The sequence below is a fragment of the Girardinichthys multiradiatus genome, chromosome Y (assembly GCF_021462225.1).
Source record: "Girardinichthys multiradiatus isolate DD_20200921_A chromosome Y, DD_fGirMul_XY1, whole genome shotgun sequence".
Lineage (NCBI taxonomy): Eukaryota > Metazoa > Chordata > Actinopteri > Cyprinodontiformes > Goodeidae > Girardinichthys > Girardinichthys multiradiatus.
This window is the reverse complement of record NC_061818.1, coordinates 12,106,388-12,118,913: the sequence shown is the minus strand read 5'-3', so window position 1 is coordinate 12,118,913 and position 12,526 is coordinate 12,106,388. Positions and strand designations below refer to the sequence as shown.

General features: G+C 41.7%; 1 protein-coding gene across 1 annotated transcript in view; it reads left to right on the top strand.

Moving 5' to 3' along the window:
* LOC124863668 (protein Wiz-like) overlaps nt 1-12,526 on the top strand; it is a 44,112-nt gene that overhangs the window by 12,045 nt on the left and 19,541 nt on the right. Inside the window, exons 8-11 of the mRNA XM_047358090.1 lie at nt 4,812-5,213; nt 8,913-9,038; nt 10,203-10,754; nt 10,838-11,284. Coding sequence (XP_047214046.1) covers nt 4,812-5,213; nt 8,913-9,038; nt 10,203-10,754; nt 10,838-11,284 — 1,527 coding nt within the window. The remainder of the gene's footprint in view (nt 1-4,811; nt 5,214-8,912; nt 9,039-10,202; nt 10,755-10,837; nt 11,285-12,526) is intronic.

Genomic DNA, 12,526 nt, shown 5'->3' with positions numbered 1-12,526 from the left:
CAAGCTGATAGCAAACACGCTCCTTCAGGATTTTCTGGCAGAGGAGAATTCAAGGTTCCATCAATTATGGCAAGTCGTCCAGAGGGGATTACATTATTACATAGGGCCAGGTTATTTTGGATAGCTTTTACCCTTAATAAACGAAATCATCAAGTTATCTCTCATATTTTTTTTAAGAATTGGAAACATTAAAGGGTGTAAAAATTTAAAGACATAGGATATATGTAGGGGTCTCAATACTTTTTCACTGCATGTAAATTTAATTGCCACCACATGTCAATTATAAAAAAACAATCCACAACAAATTCAAACCTGGGTACTCGATTCTTGTTTTTGAAAGAATTTGCTTGATGTATGATCGATCATTGGGCCTGGATTGGGTGAAGTACAGTTGAGGTAGCACATTAGCAGCTCTGAGAGCCAACCACATTTAAAGTTGATATGAGCCACATGGGTCCACATTCTTTTAGCAGATGTGTCCCGCGTGACACTTACAGGCCATCTGGTCAACTGACATACCTCATGCAAAAAAAAAAAGAGGGACACATTGGCCAACTCATAGTTTTAGGGTTGGACACTTGAATCCATTATAAACCGTTCCTTTTACAAACGTGTTGAGTTTGTGTGCAAGAAAAATAGGTCACTACACTGTTGGCCAGGGTAGTTTATTTGTAGGCACAGGTGAGTCCACAGGAGGTATCTCTGTAAGTTTGTGTGAATTTAGGTCTGAGCTGCAAATAACAGACTAATTGTATATTTGCCTGGAAAGAAGAGAAATAAGAGTCAGTCACAAGTACTGATGCTGTAAATGAGAATATACCTGCTTTATATTGAAGTTATAATTTTAGCCCTTTAATGTGGTCACATCACTCTGACTGTGTTCCTTTTCCTGGCTGGAATGCCAGAAGGATCTGCTCAGAGCAAAATATCCTTGGAAGTAAAAAAAAAAAAAAAAAGATTACGGGTGCATCTCAATAGCTTAGAACATCATCAAAAAGTGAATTGTTTAATTATCTTAAATAGGAAAGTGAAACACATACATTATATAGAATTATAATGATATAGTTTAAGCATTTATTTCTGTTCAATATCATGGTTAAGTCTTACAACCAATTAAAACCCGAAATTCAGTTTAGCTAAAAATGTGAATATTATATTAGATCAATAAAAAAGGAATTTTAACATAGGAATATTGTACCTTTAACCACCATGAGAAGACTGCTGACATAACTGTATACAAGAATCTTAATGGATGTTCTTTAAGGTAATAAATTGACTGAAACGCATGCTAAAGAGTCCCGAGTCTGAATAGGTCTTATGAAGTATGAAAAACAGTTTTGGCTGCAGTAGTTCGGTCACTGAATCGTATTTGTACTAGGGGTGTAATGGTAACCAAAAATCATGGTTCAGTACTTTGCTTTTAAAGTCACAGTTCAGGACATTTTTCAGTATGTTGATCTTATCAATATGTTCTAGCGTTCCAAAAAGTGGCCTCTGGAGAACTGACTGGAAATGTTTGGACTGAGTTTTGTCAATTAATAAAAGAGCGGGTATAAGCAATAGATGGATTGATGGATTATACAAGAGTTTGTTCCTCCAAGTCTTACGCTTTAGTTCACAAACAGAAAAGGGTGGACTGCGCCTTCCTGGGAAGGGGTGAGTCTTTGCCTCAAGCAGATGAGTTCAAGTATCTTGGCGTCTTGTCCACAAGAGTTAGTAGGATGGAGCAGGAAAAAGGCGGACTGGGGCTTTGTCTGCAGTAATGCAGGGGCTGCACTGATCTGTCATGGTTGAGAGATAACCTCTCAATTTACTGGGCCATCTGTGCTTCCACTCTCACCTATGGTCAAGTGATGTGGATCAAGACCAAAAGAACGAACTCTCAGATAGAAACGGCTAAAACGAGCCTCCTCCGTAGGGTCTCTGGGCTCACCCTTCAAGAAAGGGTGTGTAGGGTGTGGTACTCCATCATCCAGGAGTGGCTCTGAGCAGAGAAGCTGCATATTCGAGGCATATTGGATAGATTTAACTGAACTGGTTCAGCCATCTGATCAAAGTGCCTGCTAGGCATGTCCGGCCATGTCCCACTGGGAAAAGACGCTGGGGAAAAAACCGAATTACACTGGAGGGACTAAATATCCCTTCTAGCCTGGGACTGCCTTGGGATGAAAATATTGAATGTTGTGGTTTAGAAACTTTTACATAATACAGTCCCAACATTTCAAGGTTGAAATTACTTTGGACTTGTTTTGACAGATAGACAATCCAGTGTACTAGTTGTACTTGAATGCATCATAGAAGTGCTGCTGGTGCCAAAAATCCCTCTTGTCTGACAGACTCTTCTTGACACAGTAATGGTAAACATCTGCATACCTGCTGCTATAAAGGCATTTGGGGCTGGACAGACAACAGGCAGCTGGGTTTGGACTCTGGTCTATTTTTTTTTTGTTTGTACCAGTGATGTTTACATTTGAGTTAACATCTTTTCAGGTGAGTAATTAAGTTTAGTGTAGAGCTAGATTTGTACCTTTTATCTGTTCAAAAACACTGAAAAAGCTTTGGTACAGTCCACCCTTTTTTCTCCATCATCGCTGTAGTTAAATGAGGGACCACAATGTTCCCAAATACCAGACTTTTGTGATACCAGGTTATCCTCTCTGCTTTCTTTTGGTGCTGGATTTGAAGTTGCGCTGGGAAGATTAGAATTCTGCTCCTTAGTTCTGGACATATGCATTCACCATGTGTATAGGTTTAAAACAACGCTGTAGATATTGTGTACCCATGTGCTCTGAACCAAAATGGCTGTGCTAAAAGGTTTTGTTGTGAATACATGGACTGTTACACCCCTAAATGTGTATTAAAAATTTCTTAAATAAAAGAATACACCCCCACCAACACAGGTTTCTCCGTTAGTGTTGTTGGGCTGAATTCCCTCTGAGATTTTTCCAGGTAACCCAGATCAGTAATATTTCCTATTATATACACTGCTCAAAGAAATAAAGGGAAAACTTAAACAACACAATATAACTCCAAGTAAATCAATCTTCTGTGAAATCAAACTGTCCACTTAGGAAGCAACACTGATTGATAATCAATTTCACAGCTGTTGTTCAAATGGAATAGACAACAGGGGGAAATCTTTGGCGATCAGCAAGACACACTCAGTAAAGGAGTGGTTCTGCAGGTGGGGACCACAGACCACTTCTCAGTACCGATGCTTTCTGGCTGATATTTTGGTCACTTTTGAATGTTGGTGGTGCTTTCACACTCGTGGTAACATGAGACGGACTCTACAACCCACACAAGTGGCTCAGGTAGTGCAGCTCATCCAGGATGGCACATCAATGCCAGCTGTGGCAAGAAGGTTTGCTGTGTCTGTCAGCGTAGTGTCCAGAGCCTGGAGGCTCTACCAGGAGACAGGCCAGTACACCAGGAGACGTGGAGGAGGCCCTAGGAGGGCAACAACCCAGCAGCAGGACCGCTACCTCCGCCTGTGCAAGGAGGAACAGGAGGAGCACTGCCAGAGCCCTGCAAAATGACCTCCAGCTGGCCACAAATGTACATGTGTCTGCACAAACGGTTAGAAACCGACTCCATGAGGATGGTATGAGGGTCCGACGTCCACAAATGGGGGTTGTGGTCACAGCCCAACAACGTGCAGGACGCTTGGCATTTGCCAGAAAACACCAGGATTGACACTGGCATCCTGTGCTCTTCACAGATGAAAGCAGGTTCACACTGAGCACATGTGACAGACGTGACAGAGTCTGGAGACACCGTGGAGAGCGATCTGCTGCCTGCAACATCCTTCAGCATGACCGGTTTGGCAGTGGGTCAGTAATGGTGTGGCGTGGCTTTTCTTTGGAGGCCCACACGGCCCTCCATGTGCTCGCCAGAGGTAACCTGACTGCCATTAGGTACCGAGATGAGATCCTCAGACCTCTTGTGAGACCGTATGCTGGTGCGGTTGACCCTGAGTTCCTCCTAATGCAGGACAATGCTGGACCTCATGTGGCTGGAGTGTGTCAGCAGTTCCTGTAAGATGATGACATTGAAGCTATGGACTGGCCCGTCCGTTCCCCAGACCTGAATCCGATTGAGCACATCTGGGACATCATGTCTCGCTCCACCCACCAACGTCACGTTGCACCACAGACTGTCCAGGAGTTGGTGGATGCTTTAGTCCAGGTTTGGGAGGAGATCCCTCAGGAGACCATCCACCGTCTCGATCAGGAGCATGCCCAGATGTTGTAGGGAGGTCATACAGACACATGGAGGCCACACACAATACTGAGCCTCATTTTAACTTGTTTTAAGGACATTACATCAAAGTTGGATCAGCCTGTAGTGGGTTTTTCCACTTTAATTTTGTGTGTGACTCCAAATCCAGGCCTCCATTGGTTAATAAATTTGATTTCCATTGATGATTTTTGTATGATTTTGTTGTCGGCACATTCAACTTTGTACAGAACAAAGTATTCAATGAGAATATTTCATTCATTCAGACCTAGGATGTGTTATTTGAGTGTTCCCTTTATTTTTTTGAGCAGTGTATAAAACATTCCATCACAGGACTAATGAAATGGACCTACAAACTGACTATGGGAGGAAATTTTCAGTTTCTTTTGTGGTGGTGTAAAGCTTTTTTTTATTCCACAGTTACGATGTTCCTGATTGGTACAGAAATATTTAACTGCTTTCAGCCTCTGTAAACTCTGTAAAAGAGGTTTAAAGAAGAAATGGAACAAATCCTCAATGAGTTGCTTGAGTCCCTAAACTTCCACTTGCATTGTCTCCTCTTCTGTCCTTAGTTGCCAACTTTGACCCAGACACATTCAGCTTGATGCATTGTGAGTTCTGCAGCGCTGGCTTTGACACACGGGCCGGCCTGTCCAGTCATGCCCGGGCTCATCTCCGTGACTTTGGGATCACTAATTGGGATGTTACCATCTCACCTATCCACATTCTGAGGGAGTTGTTCTCCAGCAGGCCAGACCTGGTGATTCCTACAGATCCCCCACGCAGTCTCTGCAGCTCTTCAGAGGAAGATCAAGATGAGGATTGTGATGAGGGGGCTTCCAAGGTTGGAGGAATTATTAGAATAAAGCTTGAAGGGGAGACGAGTGAAAAGACACCCCATCCGTCTGACTCTGTTGCCCTGTGTTCAGGATATCAACGCAGGAAGAAAGAGGAAGGAGTGGAGGACTATGAAGGTGAGTTTTCATGTTAATACATTCTGGGATATTTCTGACTGGCCATTTGATTTTTCTTCTTGGCAAAATTGGTAGACCTCATTTAGATTGGTTAGTTTCCAATAATCCAAGAATTTTTCATAGGCTTGAGGCCGGGGCTTTAGGAAAACTATTCAGAAGGTTGTTTTGTCCTTCCCTAAACTGCTTTTGTGGTGTGTTTGGAATCATTGTCCTTTTGGAACAACCAATGTTATTAAAGTTTCAACCGTATCACCTGAAATGGGACACTGGTTTGTCAGTCAAAAAAAGTCCATGAACCACCCAGATTTATAGCAGCCATGTACTGCAACTACTAGAACACCATTGGGAAGCAGGTTTTTATGTTGGTGTGGACTGACAGGATATAGACCAATAAAGAAGTCTCTTCTCATACATGGACACCTATAAGCTTGAGAGAAATTTTAAGATGCACACCGTAACAAGCCAAATGCTTTATGGAGACAAGAGGTTTTGTTGTCTGACTAGGCAAATATTGAGTTTTTTGTCACAATAACAAGAATACGTTTTTTTTTTTGGAAGGAGTAAAAATAAGAGCTTCAAACCTAGGAATTCTGTACTAGCTATCAAGCATGGTGAGGGAAGCATCATGCTGTGGGGTAGCTGCTAAGTGCATAACAATGCACTGTAAAATTCCTCCAAATTACCTTTTCACTTAATTTAACTGCTAGATAGTTAAAACTTGGACACAATTGGATATTCCAACAGGATAATGATCCCAAACACACCAAAACTGGTTTTGGAATGGATCATCAAGTTAATATTAAACTTCTAGAGTAGCCACAACTGCAGCCTGTGGAAAATTGGTGAACTATTCTCAAAAGCTGTACACCACCCAGTCTTAATGAATTGCACCAATTCTGCCTAGAAGAGTGGATTCCTGAAAGCAGGAACGTGTTAAACATTCCATTGGTTGTTTATTTTGTGGTCATTTTTTTATTTGCTTCTGATGGATTTCACAGTTGTTATCTGGAGGCAGATTGTGATTGGAGTTTGAACTTGTAGCCTTGTAATAATGCCAAGAGCTAAGATGATACATGCTTAAAAGAGAAGGGAACATTGTCTGCCTTTTTGCTGCTAGTAATTAAAAACAAAAACGACACTATATGAGTGACAGCTGTGCACTGTCTGAAGCGTCGGAATCAGAATATTAAGAAAATCATTCCTTGCTAGAGATGGTGTGTGTGTGTGTGTGTGTGTGTATAAGAGAAAGAGAGAGAGTGTCCCCTGATGCCCATGGTTGATGTGGCACTCGCTGCACTTATCCCCACCTCCGCCTCCTCTCGATTGGTCACGCCTTAGCTTCACGGTGCATATGGGGGCAAAATGGCTGCTTCCACCTCCCCGCAGACCCAAACAATAGCGGAAAAGCTGTCTACTCTCTGCCGCCGGGAGTCCGATGCACTGCGGACCGGTGAGTAACGCGTGCCCTGATTCCTGCACAGCGCGTGCCCTTTAGATCACACAACGCTGGCCGCGTCGCGCGGCACGTCTCGCGCCGCATCTTCAGTCACATTGTATCCAGACAACAGCCATTAAAAAAAAGATTACAAAAAAACTCTTTATCGCCTAAAGACCATGGGAAAGAGAGCTCATGTCGCGCAGAGCCACGCAGGTAGCCCATGACATGCATGTCAGGAGCTCATAAAGCGGTTCATTGTTATTGTTTCTGGGACTGGAAGAGTTACTCCTGTTTGCCGACATAAATTGGGCCAAATGTTTCAGTTGTACATTTGTTGGTATAGTTTGTGAGTACTTAATGCCTGTAAGGTATTTATTTTTACACGTCTAGAATGACGTCCATTGTATTTTTTGCGCTGCGGGATATGTAAAATTACCTACAGTTGCCCAATCCTCGCCATTTTACTCGGCTTTGATTTTTGATAGGAGGACACGCTGTGCTTTCAAGTACGCCTGTATTTTAAAACAAACTGTCTGAGACATTATTTAGGGAATGCTGTAACTTTCGTATACTAAAAGTGGGAGTTTATAGATAATCTTATCACAACTTATCCGGATAACTATAATGGAAGTGTCACTTTTTTACCTGCAAGTGTCGGAGTCGCCCACCGTTTCGCAGCCTTAACTGAAACAAAGTCCACTTAAGCATGTGGTCTACACATGCCCTCTATATTTTTAAAATAAATATTATTTCGCATTGTCTCCATGCAAAAATAGTGGTATAACGCTGCGCTTCGAGGTGTCACATCGCCGCTCTTTTACAGTCAGGAGATGAAGTGACAGGCGCAGAGCCGCCCACCCAGACAAAAACCATTGTCTGTCTCCACGTCTCTTGATTGAGTGTTTTGTCGCAGAAAATGGCACTTTGGTCCCAAGAATGCCTGGCTGCGGAGAGTCGCGTCTGCCATATTTGCATCATGCTGTTGTGCAATTATGACTCTTTTAAAAGGGAAGCGTCACTCCATCTCTGTTTATGTGCATTTCAACAGAAAGGGTTATAATGTGCTACTGTACTAGAGGGATTGAAAAATTACAGGCTGCAAACCCACTATACTATGTCCAATGTTTATACAGATAAACTTAAATAGCATCAAAAATGACATTTAATTCAGCGAGTTTAACTTATTTACAATAACATTTCAGTGATTTTTACAGCTAATGAAAACCCATTTGCTAAACATTAGGCTACCAATTAAGTAATGGTAAAACCTATTCAGAATAGATTTTAAAACAAAGAAATGGTATTACAGTCAAGAGTTTGACTACGTTTCTTCTTCTTCTTATATGAAGGGAAAGTTGAGTGGAAGAGAAAAAGTCTGGTAGAAAAAGTTACTGTACACCCTGCCAAAAGTACCAATACTTGCTTTAATGGCGTTGTGTTTGATTGGCCAGCAGACAGACCTGGCCTAAGCACCACAAAGAAAAGAATCTATGACATATCTATATATATATATATATATATATATCAAGAGGAAGACGAGCCAACAGAGTCGTCAATGCAGACAAGCTTATTCATCCAAAGTGGGCTCCGACCAAGTATTGAGAGGATACAGTGTTAAACACGGACATCTCTGCATTAAAATTTCTTTGTTTTTTCATTGGTCTTATGTAATATTCCAGTTTTCTAAGAAACTGCATAAGGTATAATCATCATACTTCACAGAAATAAATCATTGAAATGTATGTTTGTGTGTAATTTAATTCAAATTCAATTCAAAAATACTTTATTAATCACATGGGGAAATTAAATATTCAGTTTTCTTCAAAGAGCCAATGTATTATAATAATAATAATACATTATTTGATGGATGTAAATAATATGAGTTTCACTTTTTAATTGCATTACTTAAAATAAATGAAGTTTATGATTATATTCTAATTTATTGAGATTCACCTGTATTTTTCTAACCTTCTAAATGCTAATTTGTTAAAAATGTGCTCTTAATAGGTTAATTGTAATCTGGGACTTGTTACTAATGTTATGTGATTTGTAAAGTGTGAAATTAGTGGATGTTTACCGTTAGCAAGAAATTATTGGCATATTATGTCACATGTGTGTGTCACTGTGGGTTTGTATTGATTTCAATAATAACAGAAAACACTTATACACAAGATATTTTAGAACCATTTGCCATTTTAGTTATTATTCAGCTATATTAACAGGAAACTTCTACATTTATGTGAATGTTTTGTTTTATGTAGGTGATGACAAGGAATCAGCTGATGAAGAGGATGAGGAGGGTCTCCGGCTCTCTGCACTGGATGGTCTGTGCTCCAGTACTGGAAGAAGGGACAGCCTCTTTCTCAGGGAGGATGTAGACACTAAGAGTGAGATCAAAACATAGAAATCAGGGGAAATGTAGAGAACTTTGCAAAGCATTAATACCACTTGAACTTTACAAGTTCTGCTGCGTGAAAACCACACATTTTAGTATGTAATTGTATATAAAAGACCGGAGTAGTTCAATATAGTGAAGTGGAAGGAAAACAGTATGTTTTATTTTTTTATTTATTTATTTTTTCCAGAATTGCTTGTCAGTGAAAATCAGAAAATGTTACCATGCTTTTGTATTCAGCCCCTCCCTAGTCAGTGCTTTGTAGACACACTTTTCTCTGCAATTATAGCTGCAGCTCTCTTGAGCTATGAGTCTCCACAGGTTTTGCACATCTACTGACTGACATTTCTGCCCATTCTTCTCTCCAAATAGCTCAAGCTCAGTCAGATTAGCTGGAGAGTGTCTTCCAGCTTCCCCGTCCTTGCGGATGCAAGAACTTCCCCACAGCATGATTCTGCCACCACCATGTTTTATTATGTATTCGGTGTGATGTGAGGTGTTGGTTTTCCACCACAAATAGTTTTTTGCATGTTGGCCAAAAGGTTTAATTTTCTCCTTGTCATACTCTTTCTATGTTGCTGATGGGACTACATAGTGCTTTCTTAGAGGTTCAAAGCTTGGGATTTTTTTTTTAAGAGCCTAACTGCTTGAAATGTCTCCACAACTTTCTTCCTGACTGGTCTGCTTTGTTGCTTGATTGTCATGATGCTGTTTGTTCTCTAAAAAACCTCTGAGTCCTTCAGAGAACTGCTGCATTTATACAGAGATTAAATAACGCTCAGCATTCCTCATTTTAACGCATGGAAGACGGTGCTTTTTGTAGGAGTTGTCATAAAAATTACGCATTTATTTTTGTAATAATACCACTTTATTCTTGTAATTTCAAAAAAACAAAATCTCTTAACCTGGCACTAATAGTCCGTCGTATTTACTTGCAGTAAAATATTCAAAATAAATGCATCTGTCCAGTTAAATGAAGGATTGGTCAGTCTCAATCTATGGAAAAAAGAATTTGACCAAAAATTTTAAATACTTCTAAAATAACTCTTTGCACACAGATGAAAGCTTTTTGAAAATATTTGACAATTTGAACCAAAAATAACAGAATTTCCCATGTTTTTTTTCACGCTTTTAATGTGTTTTTCCTCTTTTACAGTCAGAAAGTGGAAGTGTGAGGTCTGTGACTCTCAGTTTGAGAGCAGACGTGGACTCTCCATCCACTCCCGCGCTCACTTGCGCCAGCTGGGCTACACTGTCTCAGAGAGCGGTGGGTCAGCTATCGACCTGCTCCACCAGATAGCCATGGAGCGCAGCATAGACGGCAAAATAAGCTCATCTCTTCTCACGCCGAAGAAACCCTCCCTACCTGTTTCCCTCAAAGATGAAGAGATAGAAGACATGGAGTTGGAGGAGAAACCCATCCCTCTCTCCATCCGGGCCAAAGCGGTGAAGGCAGTGCCCTCTGGCTCCACTACGTCCACACCTTCTCCAGGTGCCTCTCCAGCTCCAGCTCACTCCAACTCACCTTCCTCAGTAGTGAAGAAAGCCCCCATTTCATCTCTGCTGCCCGTGTCTTCCCCTTTGCGATCACCAGAGCACAAGGTTGGGGGAATGAAATGCCTGAGTTCTAACCTATCTGCTGCTTCTGCAACCACGACATCAAAACCGCTTTGGGCTCCACAGGAGAATGACGCTCCTCTCAACCTCAGTAAGTATCATCACTCTGGACTGAATTCTAGTAATTGTTTAGTCTTATCAGTGTTAAGTCATTGATTTCTCCTCTGCTTGCAGCACTGGATGTGGACTCCGATAAGGACATCGTTTGTCAGCTGTGTGGCGCCTGGTTTGAGACTCGCAAAGGCCTATCCAGCCATGCTCGAGCCCACTTGCGACATTTTGGCGTCGAATACTCAGAGTCCAAAGGCTCTCCTATTGAACTCCTGAGCCAGCTCATGGACACAGATGACTTCAAGCACAAAGCGAGTGCACTGGAGCTCGACTGTCCCACGGAAACACAGGACATATCCCCAGCGCTTCCCCCTGTAAAACAGTCCCTACTGACGCTCTCCTCTTCTTCCTCTGGGTCACTCCTCTACAAGGTGACCACAGTTGGGGGTGGGTCCAAAGCTACCTCTACCTCTGCCTCGTCATTACCAGGCCCACCCGCCAAGCGTCTCAAGACCTCTTCCATGCAGGTCTTCCGCCTCAGCAGTGGAGAGCTGATGGCCCTTCCACACAGTAAGTGATGCTGAGTGCCTTGCAAAACTATTCATACCTCTTGAAGTTTTTCACGTTACAACCACAATCCAGAGCCTTTTAAGAGGATTTTATTTGATTGACCAAAACGGAGTAGTGCATAACAGTGAAATGAAAGGAAAAGCATACTTGGGGCCTAATGTACGATAAAGTGCACAACTTTTTGTACTAAAAGTCTGCAGTAGGGAGAGAAAAAAATCCGATGTACAGACTGCGTAAACATGTCACCGCACACGTAGTCTTCATACATTCTACTTTACAGAGAATTTGGCATAGCTGCACGTGGTGCTTGGACCACCCGGTCCCCGCCCCATATGCAAAGTAGTATAAATAACCAGAAAGCACCTACCACGTGTCCAAATAACCATGGCAACGGTGCTGTTACAGCCCGAACCGGTTCCTTTCAGCGGATAAACGCCAAAAGAGACTGTGTCTGAACACCCTGAGGGTTTGTGGTGAATTACAGCAAACCAACGTTTTGAATGACATCAGTGACGCCTGACTGAAAATAAAACTTGTCGACTCGAACCTGTTTAGTTCTACAATGTGTGTATTAAATCCAAACGGCGCCGTCTAGCTGCTGCACTGAGTTCAATTATAGCTCATTGCTGATCATTATAATGACGTGAATATGCCTCCCAAATTTCTGCTAGGAAGACTGTCACCACACACACAATGTGAAGAACTTTAAATCTTTACAACCATTCAGGACGTCACATAAAAAATAGAAAATCACATAGAAGCCGCCATCGTTTGTTCCCAACACAACTATTATGCACGGTTCCTCCTGGTTCAGCCAATGCGCATTTACATCTACAGGTGACAGAAACAGAGGACGTTTAACAGTTTACATCCGACTGTGGTTGTTTCCATCATTTTCTCTGGTGTGTTACATTATGGTATGAGGCTAAATGTGATTCACTTTCATCGCTCGTGTTTAAACCATGAAAGCTCAAACTCATGAAAAAGCATCAAATTTGATGCTCCATGAATTAAATAAAACTGAATGGAGTCACATTTCAGTGGATTTAGGTGATTTTTGGTTCTCTATAGTTTATTTTTGTTGATTGAAAAAGTTTGCGTTGCTACCGTACATTTCACGGCAGGTCAAAACTTTGTGCGAGTTGTGCGTAAAACATTGCGTCGCAAGGCTTTTGTAAGTAAGTATGCTTCGTACATGAGGCCCCTGGTCTGCAGTGGGCCAATGGTCTTTCCATTTTTAGC